The sequence below is a fragment of the Serinus canaria genome, chromosome 7 (assembly GCF_022539315.1).
Source record: "Serinus canaria isolate serCan28SL12 chromosome 7, serCan2020, whole genome shotgun sequence".
Lineage (NCBI taxonomy): Eukaryota > Metazoa > Chordata > Aves > Passeriformes > Fringillidae > Serinus > Serinus canaria.
In genome coordinates, this window is record NC_066321.1 from 4,850,379 (window position 1) to 4,867,840 (window position 17,462).

The 17,462-nt window shown below is 36.8% G+C and overlaps 1 protein-coding gene across 1 annotated transcript in view; it reads left to right on the forward strand.

The window, feature by feature from the left end:
- The window catches only part of LRP1B (LDL receptor related protein 1B), a 474,765-nt gene that overhangs the window by 294,954 nt on the left and 162,349 nt on the right, over positions 1-17,462 (forward strand). Inside the window, exons 26-31 of the mRNA XM_050976996.1 lie at positions 1,618-1,782; positions 2,288-2,532; positions 9,107-9,238; positions 10,426-10,653; positions 13,479-13,653; positions 13,952-14,046. Of these exons, the coding sequence (XP_050832953.1) occupies positions 1,618-1,782; positions 2,288-2,532; positions 9,107-9,238; positions 10,426-10,653; positions 13,479-13,653; positions 13,952-14,046 (1,040 nt within the window). The remainder of the gene's footprint in view (positions 1-1,617; positions 1,783-2,287; positions 2,533-9,106; positions 9,239-10,425; positions 10,654-13,478; positions 13,654-13,951; positions 14,047-17,462) is intronic.

Genomic DNA, 17,462 nt, shown 5'->3' on the forward strand with positions numbered 1-17,462 from the left:
AAAAAACCCTAAACAAACAAAAACATTCAGAAAAACACAACAAAATCACCAAGCCACCAACCATAAATTAAATGTGGCCAAAAATAACACAACTGACCTGTTTTAAAGTCACGATATTTAATTTTGTTTAGGAATTTGCTGTGGTCTGTCATGTGTCTTCACTGAATATTTCTCTCAGAGGCAAAGCTGTGAATAAAAAAATAAAGGTCCCAAATTCTGGGATCTAAATTGCGAATTAGGACGTACATGCCTTAATGATCAGGGCTTTTGCCCTCTCACCTGAGCTGTTAGAAAGCTTTTTTACAGAGTGCATCACTAATCTGTAAAGACATTTAAAAAGAGGCATCCTGTTGGCAGAAAAATTGGCAGAGAAGTTGCTCAAATTAAATGGTTGGGAGGGAAAAAAACATCAAATTACCACTCTTCTTGAAACTGAAGGCTTAATCTGCCTTTTGAAGAGCCAGAAGCAATTGATGCTGTGTTATGTTAGAAGTCAGGAAAGAAAAAAAGAATCTTTAAACATAGACAGGAATAGCTCCTCATCCTTTCACAAATAAATATGAATATACACTGGTGATTCAAGGAAAAGGGTTGTGTTAGGAGTGCACAAATCCTGTATCTCAGTGGGGGCAGAGCTGCTCTCCAGCCTGCAGTGGGGCTGAGCAGGTGTTCTCAGCCCACACCCATGCAGATGTGTGCAAAATAAACATCTGTAGATAAACACCTCCCCTGTGAACCTCCCTGGCTGCGAAGGCTGAAGGTCCTTTAGTGGGAAACACAAAAACTTGTCACAAGTTTTGTTGCAGTCTGGCTCTTTGCCATTAACTCTTTACAACTAACCACAAGTTTCCTATCACAAGTATAATTTTCCTTTAACAAGTCTGTGCATTGTTGAAAATTCAGTAATCTAAGAACAGTCAGAGTTTATTTCTGTCTTCTTGGTGATGCTGCTTCTGTTAATTAACAAGAATCTTCTTTGGTTATAACAGTGAAAGTTCTCCTTATTAGAGAAACACTAGAGATGGTACAAAACTGAGAGAGACAACAATAAAACCTGTCTTTGAAGTTTTCTTAGCAAGTCTAATCTGTATAAAATTCATTAGTGACATAACAAAATCCAGGGGTCTTAATTAAAACACTCTTAAGAGCAGCTGAAAATCTCTTGTTTAGCCTGTTCCTTGATCCCTGCTACCTCAAATCACCCTTCTTCCCATTCTCCCCTCCCCATCCTTCTTATCCTTGGATTGCTTTCAAAGGCTCTCATTATAATTTCTGTTAATGAGCTGGGTTTCTAATTATAGAGGGAAGACAAGGCAAGCTGCCACTGTGTAAATGGACATGGAAAAGGGAATGCTATCAAACTCCTAGTATGTTTTTTTTTTTTTTTTAAGTTCTTTATTTTCATGATAGCTCTCACTAATAATGAAATATTACTTCCATGTTACCCTAAGGAATTTATACAGAGACCCAAATTGATCCATGTTTAATCCTTTCATTTCAAGTATGTAGATGGTTCAACCTTTTTTCCAACTGTTGTCACATAAACCATTTCAGATTTTTACTTCATGCTTTAATATTTTCTTCTATCCCCCTTTCTTTTCCTTTTCCTCTCACCAGAATTCTGTTTTGGACAGACTGGGATGCAAATTTCCCTCGCATTGAGTCTGCTTCCATGAGTGGAGCAGAGAGGAAAATCATCTACAAGGACATGGACACTGGAGCCTGGCCCAATGGCCTCACTGTGGATCACTTTGAAAAAAGAATCGTGTGGACAGATGCCAGGTAAAGTGCTCACAGCATCCTTGTTGTCACTCAGGAATGCTCCCTGAATGGAAAGTGGAATGTAGTCATGGACAGTGTGGACATCAAGAGCTCTGGGCAGGCACATGTACAAAATGTACATTGGTTTAATTCCCTGCCAGCTCTGGGATCACCCACGGTCCTGGCTCCCTGTGCTTTTCCATGTGTCCTCCTTGACACTCATCCATGCAAGGCCCAAGTTAGGTCATTATTTTTTGAAGATCATCTGAAAGAAAACTGAATTTTCTGTTGTGTTTCTCACAGCACTGAGGCAAATGAAAGCATTATACAAACAAGTACTTAGTATGTCTAGTTAAATTAATAATATGAGCTTTATCATCTATAAAGTTAACGATTGCACTGCAAAAATTCTTTGGTCGTGCCACTCTTACAAAGTAAGTTCTTTACCCATTTTGCCCAATGTCATAATGGCTGTGTGATTTTTATTTTATTTTTACATAATCTTAAATCTGGGGTTGTCTTGTAGATCGGATGCCATTTATTCTGCATTGTATGATGGAACCAGCATGATAGAGATTATTCGGGGTCACGAGTATCTTTCTCACCCTTTTGCTGTTTCTTTGTATGGGAGTGAAGTTTATTGGACAGATTGGAGGACCAATACCCTCGCCAAAGCCAATAAATGGACTGGCCAAAATGTCAGTGTAATACAAAAAACAAGTGCTCAGCCATTTGATCTCCAGATTTATCATCCAAGCCGCCAGCCACAAGGTGAACATTTACAGAATAATTTATTACTGAGGGGGGAAATAGGTATTCTTTATATATATAAATGTATTATTAATAGAATAATTAATTATTCCTCCTCTGAGGGGGAATCCATATTCTTTTTAAATATAAATATCTGTGTATTATTTTGGCTTGAACTGTTTTATTCAGCAGTGGATGAAGTCCAAACCACACAATTCATGTGGCAGAAGTTTTTATTGGCTACAAATATACATATATGTGTGTGTGTGTGTATATATATATATATATATATATATATATGTATGTATATGTATAGGTTAGGATGTACCATGTAAATTAGAAATGCTGAAAAAAAAACCAGTATGAATTTTTGTTGTGAGATATAAAAAAAGACAGTGAATATTTTATAGAGAAATATTGGAAAGTGAAAAATACCACTGGAGGATGCCCACCAATTAGTTAAAGAATCTTCCATGTTCTCTGGATAAATTTCAACTTTCCTGGCAAGAAGTTACTCTTAATACAATACTATTTCAGAATTTATCTCATGAATGCTTGTTGTTTTTCTATTTTTTTTGAATACTGAGAAATGATATTTTGTTTTTCTCCTCACCCAGGGTTTGTAGTTCTCAGTAAGGAATTAGACTTTTATGTTAGTAAGTTGTGAGCAATCTTGATTAGAAAACTTCAAACCCTGACAATTTTGGATAGCTGTGTAAATGTACTGGAGCCCAGTTCTGCATTAGTTATGCATAGAAAATGATGGTTAAAGCTCTAATGTAAATGGGTACCAGCAAGGAGAATTCTACTGCACAGTAGAAGGCAAAGGATGTGAGGAATGTTCTCCCATGGATTAAGGAAAAGCAATGAATACTCATCATTGTTGGGCAGTGTTTCTCAGCATGGTGAAAACTGTGACCTCTCAGTATGTGACATAAACTGTCAGGATTCATTTTTCTGATGCTTTTATTTTAAAATAATTAAGTACGTATATTGAAGATAGATGTTACAGGTTTTCAGTGGATGTTAAGTCTCTTGGATTTCATCACTTTCTGAAATAAGGCATTTATTTCCCTTATTCTTCAGAATTTAATTTTGGGGCAGGGTTCTTAAAAGCTGCTGAAGAAAATATGTGTGCTCAGGCAGTTAAAATAGGCTTGGAGTAAATATGCATCTCTGCATACACCTTTCAAATAAGGGGTTTTTTTCTTTTTTTTTTTCCTCTTTTGTTTCAGCTTTTTGTGTTCTTTTTTGTTTGGGGGCTTTTGGCACTTTTAATTTCTTTAATTTGACAATTTTTCTTTTCATTTAACCGCTCATAACTTTGGGATTTGAGGACCAGTGTTCCATATTTGATGTTTCCAAAGTAGCAGGAGAGTTGCTATTTGCCTTTTCTTGCTCTCAGGAAAAGAACAACTCCTTTCTGTTTGGACTGGGGCCAGACAGCATCTTCAGAGGGATTCTGTAGCCTAGGGAGACATCAGGCAGTGTTCCACAGTCACTGATATCTTGGCCTCCAGGCAAATAAAAGCTGTAGAAAAGTCTTCAGTTGTTTTTTGCCAAAATCAAGAAGTTCAAGGATCAAGTTGTGTAATTGCAGCTTTTACTTTATGATGTAGAAAGCACCGAATTTTGATTTATGTTTGGCATTCTGGGTTTGCTCTAAATGACTCTCTTCCAGCAGGAGCAATTTTTTTTCTTCAAAACTGCAGTACCTTTTTATTTGAGCTGAAGAAATGATGATACTGCCTGATTGCTTGTTAAATTTTCCTTTGAATTTCTAGCTATTTTGCAATAGATGAACAAGACAGTGTGCAGGTTAGAATCCTAAAATAAAATTAGGAGTAGATTTACACTGCCAGTTGTATGAGTAGAGCACTGCAGGATGAACATTTTGCATTTTCATCTCCATCTGGGTCATCTACGTGGGTGAAGGTTTATTAGCTTTTAACATATCTATCAAGGAAGTTGTTTTGATTGAAAAGAAGTAGAGCAGAGCTAAATAAACTCTCCTAGCCTAAAGCCATTTCATTGGAGTCAGTCTAGGACAGATGCTGATTTAAGGTAGCAAAGTTAAAGTGAGATATTTGTATGGATGGTAAGTTCAGCTCTCAGCAAACCACAGGGATTGGGGATCTTATCCCCTAATGCAGGATATTCTCAGGAATGTGAGCTTGAGCCCTATTTGTCTTCCCAGAACCAAAGCTGAGTCTCAGGAGTGCTGGTAAGATGGCAAACACAAAAGTTTCTAGGAAGATTTAATTGGTTTTTTTTTAACTATCATTGTTTTTTAAAAAAATCCACCTGCTGCAAAGAACAAGGTCTATTTTATTCACAAGAAGTTTTTTTGTAGCACTGCTGAGGATGGTGGTAAGTGGGGTAAATTGAGAGCATTGGAAGGATCACAGCTTGAAAACATAAAGCTGTGAATTCCTCACACTTCCCCCCCTTTTTTTTTCATTTCTCCAAGGTACAAATCTGAATTAAAATTAAAAACCAAGCCTGGCTATGGCATTATTTTTCTTTCTGCAGATTAAATTTCTATTTAGAAATCAGGACAAACAGTACAGTAAGAAATATGGTATGTTGGTGCCACTGGTCTCTTTTGTAATTAATAAAAAAAAGAACATTTACCTTCATAGCACTGTTTTGTTACAATATTCTACTGAGGCCCAGACTGCCAGCTGTTTAAAATAACAAACTCTTACAGAAATGCAGCTAAAGATGAGAGGAACTAAAAACTTTTATTACTTTGAGATCTTATCTCAATCTTGAATATGTTCTTTTTACTTCAAAACGAGCAGAAAGTTTGGTATATGTATTAAAAATAATGTGAAATATATATTATTTTACTTATAGTTATAATATATATTTATTATATATTTACATATAGTATTTACATATAGCATACATATATATTTTACATATAGTATACATATTATATATTTACATATAGCAAACATATATATTTACATATAAATAGAGTTATAATGGATATTTATAGATATTAAAATATGTTTTTCTGACTTTTTTTAATAATTGTGCTTTGTTCTAAGAGTATTCCTGTTTATTTAGTTTTGTGGTGAATATGTAAATTTTTCTACTGGGTAATTTTTGCAATGAATGATTAAGAACTAAAACAGAGTGATTAGAGGAAACAAATATTTTTATTTTAGAACTTACACATCTAATCAGTCCTAATCTTCAGTTTCAAAGCCTGGTGTTAAAATAACCAGATATAATCAGGCAGCATAAAGATTTAACTTGGCTGAGTACCTTGGCCTCAGGAAAAGCAATTCTACTGGAGGTATTGACAGGGAGCAGAGGATTTGATCTGTAACTGGTTTTAAATAGGAGTGGGAATCAATTGCCAGCAATTTGATGTGACTGTAGTGCAGGTATTTGAGGGCTTAGGCAGAATTCAAACACTTTGTGCACTGTTAAAGTCTAAGATCAAACTTTGTCTCACCAAAATCTGGTGCCACGAAGGGACAAGCTCAGTGTGAAGTTAATGCAGGGGATGAGTTGGCCATAGGAAATGCATATTGAGAGCTTGTCAGAGTGAGATTTCATTTGTCAGCTGGTGATGGAATGTCTAAGGGGGTGTTTCAAGGGTTACTGGTCAAGAAAAAGAAGCATTTTGTTTAAATGAAGTTTTAGAGAGCAGTCAGGAAGCAAAGTGACAACACTGGTGTGTGTACACCTGGGCACAGCACAGTGAGACAAACAGATGGACAAGCAATCAGCACTGGGAATCAATCAAACAATGAAAAAGGCTGTCCAGGCAGGGAAAATGCCAGGTCTGTGGCTTGCTGTGATCAAAAGGAAAATAGATTGGTGGAAATGATTAGGAAAGGAATAAAGCAGCACAGGTAGTGAACTGTGATGCTGTATAAATCCATGCCACTCCCACAGCTGGAATACTGTATACAGATCATATTCAGCACATCAAGGAGGCCTGACAGGCTGAGCAAGAGTTTGGGACAGGTTTTGCTGTGGGGACAGGTTGGCTGATGTTGCTGGAAATTCCATTTATAGACAGGCTTCTGTCTGGTGGCAGTCTGTGAAACCATAAATGGCACAGGAAAGGTGAGTAACAAATGCTTCTGAGGTTATTCACAATAGAAATAGAAGTGTTAGAATGAGCACAAGAAAATAAAAAAGCCAAGTTTTTGAGAGTCAGAGCAATAACAATGTGCCCTCAGGAGAATTAGTTTTTATTAGGAAATAAAGAGCAGGCTTAGCTATTCCATGAAAGCAGTGTGAATATGAAAGGAATCTATAAATATGTGTTGCTAGAAGTAATGTTCAGATCATGGTACTTTGCTCCTAGAGTTGTGCACTCGAGTGGAAACAAACACATCTGCTTTATAACATTTCCTTTCCCACCAATTTTGTGTTCTGTGCAAAATAGAAAATATAGAGGGAGTTGTGATATGAACAGGACACAAATTGCACTGTCTCCTTGGTGGATGCTTGGAGCACTCTTGAACTACAACATTCTCTTTAAAATAACCATCAGCCAACATGCCTTTACTTTTTTTCTTCTGTCCTTTTTAAATTCCATCCCATAAATTACTACTTGCATGGAAAGACGATACAGGGATTAATTATTCTTAGGCTCTGAGTAAATCCTTGTCACATGGTTGTGTGCAGACTGAATTGTTCGAATTCCACAGAAATTACTGCTCTGTATTGGCAAATGAATGAAAGGAAATGCTTCTCTGCAAAACACAGGATCAGATTTTTACAGTCTTGCAGCACCTGTGGGAAAAATGCCAAAAAATTGCAGGAGGTTAAATCTCTAGCTGGTGTCCTGATATCCCTTACAACAGAAATGGTTCTGTGATCTCCTTCACAATATTTTCAAAACTCTTAAGTTGTGTTTTGTTCCTGATGTACACTTCATAGGGGTGGATGACTTCTCTTTACTAATAGCTCATTAATAGTTGGGAAGGGTCCCTGAGCCTTCTTAACTTCAGTGGCTTTTCTTCAACTTCACATTTTTTTGTCTTCCACATGGCATTGTGAACTTATTGCAGGAGATCACCCAGATTTTCTCTGTGTTCCTACTGATACAAGAAAAGTGGTGGTAAATAAACATTCCTCATTTTTAGCTCCTGGGAAAGGCTGAGTGGCCTCCAGTGCTCAAAAGGGGAAAATGGGATGATTTTATAGAAAATAGTAAAAGCCTGGTCTGTGGGTTAGTTTTGTGTTTAGGGGATTTTTTTTTTTATTTTGTTTGTTTGGTTTGGGTTTCTTGTTTGTTTTGTTTTGTTTTGTTTTGTTTTGTTTTGATAGACTGATGGCTACAATTGTAATTAGCATGTTTTTCCAAGATTTTGAAAGTTTCTTTCTTCCCACAGTACAGGTTAGACAAGTAAGTAGTTAAAGGAGTCAGGAACTGCTGGATAAATTTAAGGAAGCATGCAGTGGTGAAAAAAAAATGGTTCAATGAAGCAAACTTTGTCTTTAAATTGTAGTGCTTGAGTTTGAGCTATATTTATTTTTTAAGGAAATTCATACATTAGACTGCTGTGGTTATCTAATTACTTGTACTGCAGCCTAGCTCAGTGTTAGAGCAATATATTCTACACTAATTGGTTTTGTTAATTATAAGTTTGTCTTTGAGTCAGTCAGTCCCACTTCCCTTTTCATCAATGCTAATTTTCAAAGTTTTATTTTTCTTACAAAAGGAAGGCTCAGCATTACTTCTGTTTATGCTTGAAATGTCTCTTCAGCAGTGCTCTGGAGCTTTGGGGTTTGTAACAAGGATTGAGGATGATAAGAACCATTCCCAGCTTTTGTGAGGCTCCTCTCTGGTCAGCTTTCTTCCTGCTCTTTAAAGCAATTTTAGCACATCTTATTCAATCAGTGAGCTATAGGAAGCAACTTGTGAAAACCTACACCTAGCAGAGGTTTCCTCTGAGAAAGCAGAAATACTTTGCTATGTTTTTGTTGGTTTTTTGGTTTTTTTTTTCCCTTTCAGATTCTCTTTCTGTGTTAGATTTCCAACTAATATTCTAGTAAGGAAATCAAATTGAGAAGAAAATTGAATTTACCATAGTTCATCTCCTAATCTAAGCTTTGACTATTGCTTTCACACAATTAAATTTGGTTTCCAGGTCCACATCATATTGACATTTTTTTAAACTCATGTGTTTTGATTAGGAGTGTAAGATTTAAATCCTATGAAAAGGCTGCAAAATTAATATTTCCCTGGGAAAATGATATCCAGTGGCTTCCTAAAATCATAATTATAAACTCTGGCTGTATTAAAAAGCAAAACTTAAATATGGATAGATATATAGATATATCCAAAGGTGTTGCTATGGGGTAAATATATTTTATATATCTATATATCTATATATAGATATTTTATATATTTAATATGTAGATATTTTCTTGGACTAGAATTGCATATTCACCTAGAGTTAAATATTAGCCTACAAGAAATTTTTAGAGCACAGGCTCAGTAAATTGGTTAGACTGGGTTTGTCTTCAGACAGATTTTTTACCTTCTCTCAGCTGTTTGGCAAACCCTGCCTTTAGCAAGTGTTTTTACATGTTGTGTGTCCCAATGGTTCTGTTTTAGCTCCCAACCCCTGTGCTGCTAACGAGGGCAGGGGTCCCTGCTCTCACATGTGCCTGATCAATCACAACAGAAGTGCTGCCTGTGCCTGTCCACACCTGATGAAACTGTCTTCAGACAAAAAAACCTGTTATGGTAAGTTTTCCTCCCACAGCCTGGCAATTGCATTGATTTTAGGATCAATGGGCAAATGAATGTTAAAAATAAAATCTGTGCAGTGCTTTTTAATGGTGTGTTTTAAAGGAGAAGCTGCTTCTTTGAGAATCAATGACTTATTCTAATAGTTGAGGTCTGTGGTGCTTTGATATTTGCTGCCACAGCTGCTCCTTTGTGCTGCTGGTGTGTGTGATGTGTTCATAAAATTTATCTCTGCAAACCAGAAAGCTTTATGCTGAAACCTGCCTCCTCCCAACATTCTGAGTCAGGTAAGCTGAATAACAAAAGATGCTTAATACCTTAAATCTCTACCTGCTCTGGAGTTGTCTTAGTTTCATTTTCAAGGATTAAAAAACAAAGAGTAAATATTAGAAGTGCATCCTTGCAGGGAAGTTTTATAAAAAAAACTACAATACACACTTTTAAGCTCTAAAAGCCCTTGAAATGTCAAATAACTGTGTGTATTATCTATAAAACCTTGTACTGAATTATCCTTTTTACTGTTGATTAATAACATTAAAGAAATAGAAAAGAAAATAATATTTTGGCATGTCAGGGATATTGCAGGGGAAAAAACAAGTTAATTTTACTGTTCATTTGCAGGTGCTTGCTCCAACCATTCAGAGTTTTGAGATTAAAAAGAGAGCTCTGCTTTGCCTTTAATTCATCCTCCTTTTTCACTAGTGGAGGTGTAAATTAAAACAACCAATTTGCCCTTTTTGTTCCAGCTGTTTGCTTTTCCCACACACACATTTGCTGTTTGCAAAACTTCCCTTTTACAGTGACTCTGATACCCTGAGATACCAAATGTTAAACTCTTTTACAATGTGCAGGTGAAGCAGGATTTGTTTGAGTGGACTAAAGAGGGTAAAATATTTAAAATAACATTTTCACCATTTTTTTTCCTTCACACTCATAAGACCATATTGATTTAGAGGTGTGATAACAATGTCCAACATACAGAATTCTTATATTTTTTCAGTGGTTTTTATGCTCTGTAACGTTATTTCTCAAGTGTCACTAGGCTGCACGTTTTCTGGAGATGTTTAATCACATATATAAATGTCATCTACACATTTTTAAAGTGCTCTCAAATGAATGACTTTGATTTCTGTCAGAGATGTTGTGAAGAGGATGAGGAATGATGTTTTGCCTTTTTCTAACAGAAAGAAAGAAGTTTCTTCTTTATGCAAGGCGTTCAGAAATAAGAGGGGTGGACATAGAGAACCCATATTTCAACTTCATCACAGCCTTCACTGTTCCTGACATTGATGATGTGACAGTCATAGATTTTGATGCTGTTGAGGAACGTTTATACTGGACTGATGTGAAAACCCAGACCATCAAACGTGCTTTCATCAATGGGACTGGCTTAGAAACCATCATTTCAAGAGGTAAAGAGCACAGCATTGAATAGAAATAATTCCTTCTAGGTAAATGAGCATGCTCAAATAGGAACATGCAGGTTGTTGATATGTGTAACTTGCCCTGGTATTGGATAATTGATCTAAACAATAAGCAAGCAGAATTTTCTTTAGGATACTAGTTCACTTTATTGATTGATAATTCAATTTTATGTAAACAAATTGGGATGTAATTTTGCATTGATTTTGTACAAGATTGAAATGTGTAGTAAAAAAAGGAAGCTAATGTCTTGGAGGCAGAAAGAATAAAGATAAAAAGCAGGAGAAGCACAGTATCCTGACACAGCTTTGCACTGAGGAATTTCCTGTGTCCTATGTTGACCTAGCAATGAAATTGCCTCTGACAGAGTTATTTTCTCTTTCCAGTCCATGTAGATCTCTCAGCTTTGGGACCATTGGTGAAACCACAACATGGCAGCCTGGTGATTTTGGTGATACTGGTGTAATGTGGTTTTTTTCTGTGCAGAATATGAACATAAGCACAGAAACTTAATGAATATAAAGTCTATATCTGATTGCTTCAACCCTATTTCAGTAGCCCTGGTAGTGAAGTGAAAACCATTTTTTGTCCTTGGTAACATTTGGTTTTTGTTTCCAACCACTGTCAGCTCCTCTCCTGGCAGCACTTGTTCTATTTTGTGATGAGCCTACCTGCTTAAAATTGGAAAAACTGACCATGTGAAAATAAATTTTGCCAACTCTGGTCCCCCAGCAGTTAAGTGAATCTTTGGTGGAGAAGAGAAAAGAAATAGCTCAGTTGTGTAAGATCAGACCTTTTCTGACTTGGAGAGCAAATAAACCATATAGTTGATTTTCTGGGGATTGAGAAAATAAATGGTTCAAGCTCTGCCCCTTGTGTCACTTTAGAAGAAATTACTTCTGTGTTAGCTCATTTTGGGAAATGTTTGGGCAAATATGGCAATTTCCCCATTTTGTAGACTGTGAATTCATTTATTTTGCATAGCTACTTCTTCTTTTCCCCTGCTTTTTCAGAGACAACTTTATTAACAATCAGATATGTTTTTCAGTCCCAGTAATGAGAACAAAGCTTAGAATTCCTCCTGGAGATCTTTATATCAGGTATTCAGGTACCCAGCAGAGGGACTTGTTTCTTGCTTTTTTTCAGAAAGTAGTAGAATAAAAAAGTTGTTTATTTTAGAAAAAAAACCACTGAACTTGTCAAGGAGCTTAGTGAAACCAAAAGAAATATACTATTCTTTCATATTCCTTTTATTATGGCAGCTTCTGTGGTAGAGTTTTTTTGTGGTTTGGTTTGGTTTGTTTTGATTTGTTTTTAGCGGTTTTTTTGTTCCAGATGTAAGTTTTGTGTAATAAGTTTGGGAAAATTACAGTTTTCTGGCACATCAAGACATTGTAAAGACTATTTATTATGTGTAAACTATCTCAGTTGCTTACAGTTGTGTTTTTATACTTCTTATAAGAACATAAGAAGCTTTGTAAGCACGTCCTGCTGGGGTTCTCGTTGGGTGAAGTCCTATGCCAGTGTCACAAAGATGCCAAGTCATACTTTAATCTTTTTAAGGGTATAAAATTATTATTTTCTATCCTACAAGCAAAAAAAAAAAAAAAAACAAAAAAAAAAACCAAACAACAAAAAAACAAACCCAGAAAGGGCAGGGGAGCAATTTAAAATGGGTCAAGGACTGTGTGTTTGGTGTCCTTCATTGCATTCTGTGATGTTGGCAAACCTCCTAATGCCCAATCACTGCTCAGCCTTATGGACGTGCAAAGCAGTCCTCAGCCACTTCCAGGTCAGTTTGTCAAGGGCAATAATCCTGTCAGGGCAAATTACCATGTTGAGCTGACAGGAGATGTGTATAAATGATGAACTATAATGAATCATTGAATCACCCTTGGCCTGTTCCCTTCTCCACAAAGATGCCAACCACCATTAACTCAGGGCAGGGGGGTGTGCTGGTACCTAGAGATGGAGCAGTGACTTTACACCCAGTATTTCAGGCAGACTTTAACACAGATTGACATTTATTTAAATACCTTGCTAGGGAAGACCATCAAGTTACCAAATCAGTCTTATCATATTCCTGTTTTGCTGCCTCAGGAAATAATGGTGCTGTAACCCTCAGCCCCCCTCAGCTGCTCCTTCATGGGGAAGAGAATCAGAAGGGTAAAAGTGAGAAAAGGCTTGTGTATCTTGTAAAAAACAAGTTAATTTGAAAAGTAAAAGCTACAAATGGCAAGAAAGCAAAGTAAAGAATTCGTTCCCTGCTTCCCATTGGCTGACAGATGTTTTGCCATATCGAAGAAGGCAGGGGAGTAACCTGAAGTCTTCAAAACCTTGAAAAGTAAAACCAGTAAATTTCTTCAGTGACACAAGAACTTATGAGCTACAGAACTATGCTCTAGACCAGTGGTTTTAGTCCAGATCCTCTGCACGGAGCCTTTGTGGAGCTGAAGAAGGAAGGAGGCTTTTAGATTTCAGCATAGCATTGTTTTAGAATGCCATTGAGCAATAGACACTTTCTGAAGTAGAAAAATACAATGCAGAAGTTCAGCAGCTCTGATTAATTTTTTGGGATAATAGGTTTCATGCTGTGAATATTCAGTGTGATTTTCATGTTCTTATTGTTAGTGTATCAGGCCCAGGAAGAAAAATAAAAATTAATAATTCTTGGCAACTAGTTAATAAACCCATCTGAATAGAAGATTGCACAGCATTGTTAACAAACTGTAGAATACATTGGGTTTTTTTTAATCCCAAACACTGACAACAATCCAGAAAGAAAAATCAAACAAGCTGCTTTCCCTTTTTGCAGATATTCAGAGTATCAGAGGTCTTGCAGTGGATTGGATATCCCGGAATTTATATTGGATTAGCTCGGAATTTGATGAAACACAAATTAACGTGGCACATTTGGATGGTTCCTTGAAAACCTCAATCATCCATGGAATTGACAAACCCCAGTGTCTTGCAGTTCACCCAGTAAAAGGGTAAGGTGTCCATGGCTGTGATGAATAAACTGCAGTAAAGCTCATCAGAAGGTGGCTCTTCATTTATGCTTGAAGTTTGGCCGTTCTGTTTTCTTTTGAACTTTAAAGCACAAATTTTAAAGATTTTACTGAAAATATCTTGACTGGATACTTCCTTTGGAAAGCTGCTGATTAAATCATGTGGCTATTAGTTGCTTTGCACTTTGTCTCCTAAGCTGATGAGTGTTTTCACTGCTGACTCATTAGAGGCACTGTGTGCACAAAGCAATACTGTAAATATGTGAATTCTCCTCTTCAGGAAGCTGTACTGGACGGATGGCAACACAATCAACATGGCAAACATGGATGGCAGCAACAGCAAAATACTCTTTCAGAATCAAAAAGATCCTGTTGGTAAATGCCTTTTTTCCTGTTTGTTTTTTAACTGAGAGTGATTTATTATGGACATTATCTTGAACTCCTATTTAAATGTGCAATGAGGTTTTTCATCTACAGGGATAGAAACAGACATAAATAAATGAACAACACTTGTATTACTGTTGTGTTTCACAATTTAAGCTTCTTTTAGCCCATTCTACCTGAGATCCACTGTAGAGTTAGTGGAGTATTATTGACTTCTAGGACTACAGTAGACTGAAGGAGAGCCCATCTGTATTTCTCAATTTTTCTATCATGGTTACAAAAATGTGGAGGTCAGGGTTTTAATAAGTCATGGATATTTGTGAGAGAATGCTTTGACTGCAAATGTGGATCCTTCCTCACCAGAATCTCAGCTGCATAATCAAAAGATAAACTGGCCCTTAACGTTTCACACAGAGGAAAATGCAACAGTTGAAGCATGAATTTCAAATCATGACAGCCTCAGTTTTAGTATTTGAGGACTCACATAGTTGATGATAAATTATGGCACTTAAAAAAAAAAAAAAAAAGAAAAGCTCTTTCCATGTGCATTTTTTGGTTTTTTTCAAGTCTCTTTTGGTAGATGATTTCATTTTTAGGGAGTTAAAGGGATTATGTCAATTGTTGCTGCCTTATTAATGGCCCACCAATAAAGTGATTTAAAAACTTTTATTTTTTTTACAACTGAATGCATTAAGCCAGCAGAAGTGAAAGTGATTTAAAGAATTCAATAAATTTGACATAAGAGCAACATGACATGCATTTTACAGCCTACATTCAATGAATTTTGCAGAAATTACTTGATAACTGTTTTGCTGTTGATAAGATTATCTGTCTATCCACTTGAAGAGACAATTACCTTTTAATCTGGAGAGAAAAGAGTGGCAAACCCACTAATTTAAAGGTGAAGAAAAAACACATTAGAACAATATTAAGGACGGTTGGGGGCAACACTTTGCACTGAATATTTTGTGATCAGAGGTTACAAGGTCCTGAATTGCAATGCTTAGGGTTTCCAGTATCAAACTCTGAATTAAAATATGTGCAAAATGCCAGTTTCAATGGTTTAAATGTTTTTTTTTACCATTAGCAAAATACAGTCCCATGCTAAGAACAACGAAATCCTTCTAAAGATTAGAAAGTAGCAGTCTTAAAACCTTAATTTAATATTCCATTTGTTCTTGGAGAAAACTGGCTTTTTTCCTTAAGTGAAGCTCTAGTTCATGCAGTGCTAATTTTGAGTGTTTGGGGAGTTTTCAGGTAGTTTGCTGAAAATGACAAATATCTGTGTTATTAGAGCTGGATATCCTGGAAATTGATGGGGTGTTCTTGAGGCAAAATTTCGGAATTTGAAAAATGAGGGAATTTTCCAATCTGTGACCTGAATTAAGCTGATGGATTTATTTTTCCTATTTGAGTTCCATCAAAACAAGGAGACAATTTTTCATTTACAGTATTTTCTATTATTACCAAGAGTATTTTTAGTTTGGAAATTTTGGGAACTGATACTCTTAGGAGACAAATGGTGTCATTTTTTTTTATCTTAACTAGTACGAACTAGTTATGGTTTGCTGGTCCATTCTGCAGTTCTAAAAGTCTCCAGTGCTTACAGGTATATTTGTTGATAAAAGAACTGGTCATTGGAGTACCAATAATCTGTATTCTTAGGAATTCAGAATTCATACTTAATTTGATAATTTGTTGGGCAAATCATTTGCTCATTTGAATTCCCTGAGAGACTTATAGCCCAATCTTCATGGTCAGATTCCCATTAGCATCTCATAAGGTTTAAGCCAGTAACCTACACTTGAATCCATCATGAATATCTGTAATGCTTATGGCAAATAAACCACTTGTTTCCATTAGTAAAGCAGGACAATTCCTGAAAAAAAAATCTATTTAAACATGCTCTGCCTACATTAGAAGTAATGTGTTTTTGCAAAGGTTGGTAATAGGTGGAAAGTATTTGGGGGACAATAACGTGCTAGACTTGTGTGGAAGGAGACAGGAATGTCTTTCATGTCACTTGCTGCTGTGTAGTTGGGATGCCTGTGTGAAGAAGCACCAGCTGGATATCTGAAGTATAAAACCAGACAGGACAGGACTGTAATTGCTGCTCAGCTGGCACTGGCAGTGCCTCACCAACAGATCCCATCCGGGGGCAATCTGTGGGCAGCAGCTCATGGGCAGGAGCTGTGCCAGATCCCAAAAGCTGCACATCTCAGAGCTGTACATCTCACCTTCCTGCTGCTGTATAAACCCACCCTGATATTCCCAGGGAAGTTCCCTGTGCTGTGCCTGTGTCCAGGATCCCTGGTGCTCTGTGCTCAGAGGGAAGCTGCTTGTGCAAACGTGAGGATGTGACACCGTGAGATGAGTCCCTCCTGAAGGCACTGCCCCAGATCCTCCCCCCAGCATGTGAGGTTTCCTCCTGGGTGATCCCCTTGCAGAGAAGGGGAAGGAAATATCAGTCCCTGCAAAGGGATTGGAAAGGTGTTTCCAGAAGCTCAGAAAGCAGACACCTTTTGGCCTGCCATGCCAAATGTGCATGGAGAGGTGACACGATGGCAGCTGTAAGGGCTGCAGCTCATGGCACTGCTCCCTGCTGTCTGGGATTCCAAAACAGCTTTCCCCAGGATGGAAAAGACCACAGTGCAATATCCAGAGCTCGACCCATGCAGTGAAAGACACTATTTTTTGGCAACTTGCTGCTGGATCCTTAGCATGAGTTCTGGGAAAGCTGGAGCACTGAAGCAAATTGTTATGGCGGGTATTGTTACCATGCCAGGAATATTTCACTGTGGAAAATCTCCTGCTACCACTTCTTGAGCGTTTTTAAAGGATTACAGAAGTCTGAAATACATTATCTCCTAGTTCTTTGCCCTTACTTTCAGAAAACTCTATACTTTATTCATTTAGTAGCTTATTTTGCAAGTATCTTTTTGTTGACAGTTCTCTTGCTTCAAGCTCCAAGGAACTGATTATGAGGTCAGTTCACTATGAATCAAAATGAAAAGTAATACTATAAATTTATCAGGAGTTTGGATTAGATTTTGGTGTTTCATCATCCTAAGCAGGGAGAGAACAGAATTTTTATAGTTCTGAATCACAAAAAGTACCTTGTTTACCACTTCTCTGTGTATTCATAATTTTAAAATATAAATGATGGCTTCTGGTTTGCATTTACAAGTTGTTAATAACCTTGCTCAGGACCTCAGCTTCTTCAAGTAATTCTTCATTGCCAGATAATGCTCTTTCATCAGTCAGTCACTGGTTTTGGTAACTGCTAAAAGAAATAAAAGGCACTAATCTTTCCAAAAGCCTGGTTTTTTCATTGGAAATGACCAAGTTCAGTTTTCTCAATTTTTATTTTTTTTTAAGAGTAAATAGATGAGTGACTAGATAATATA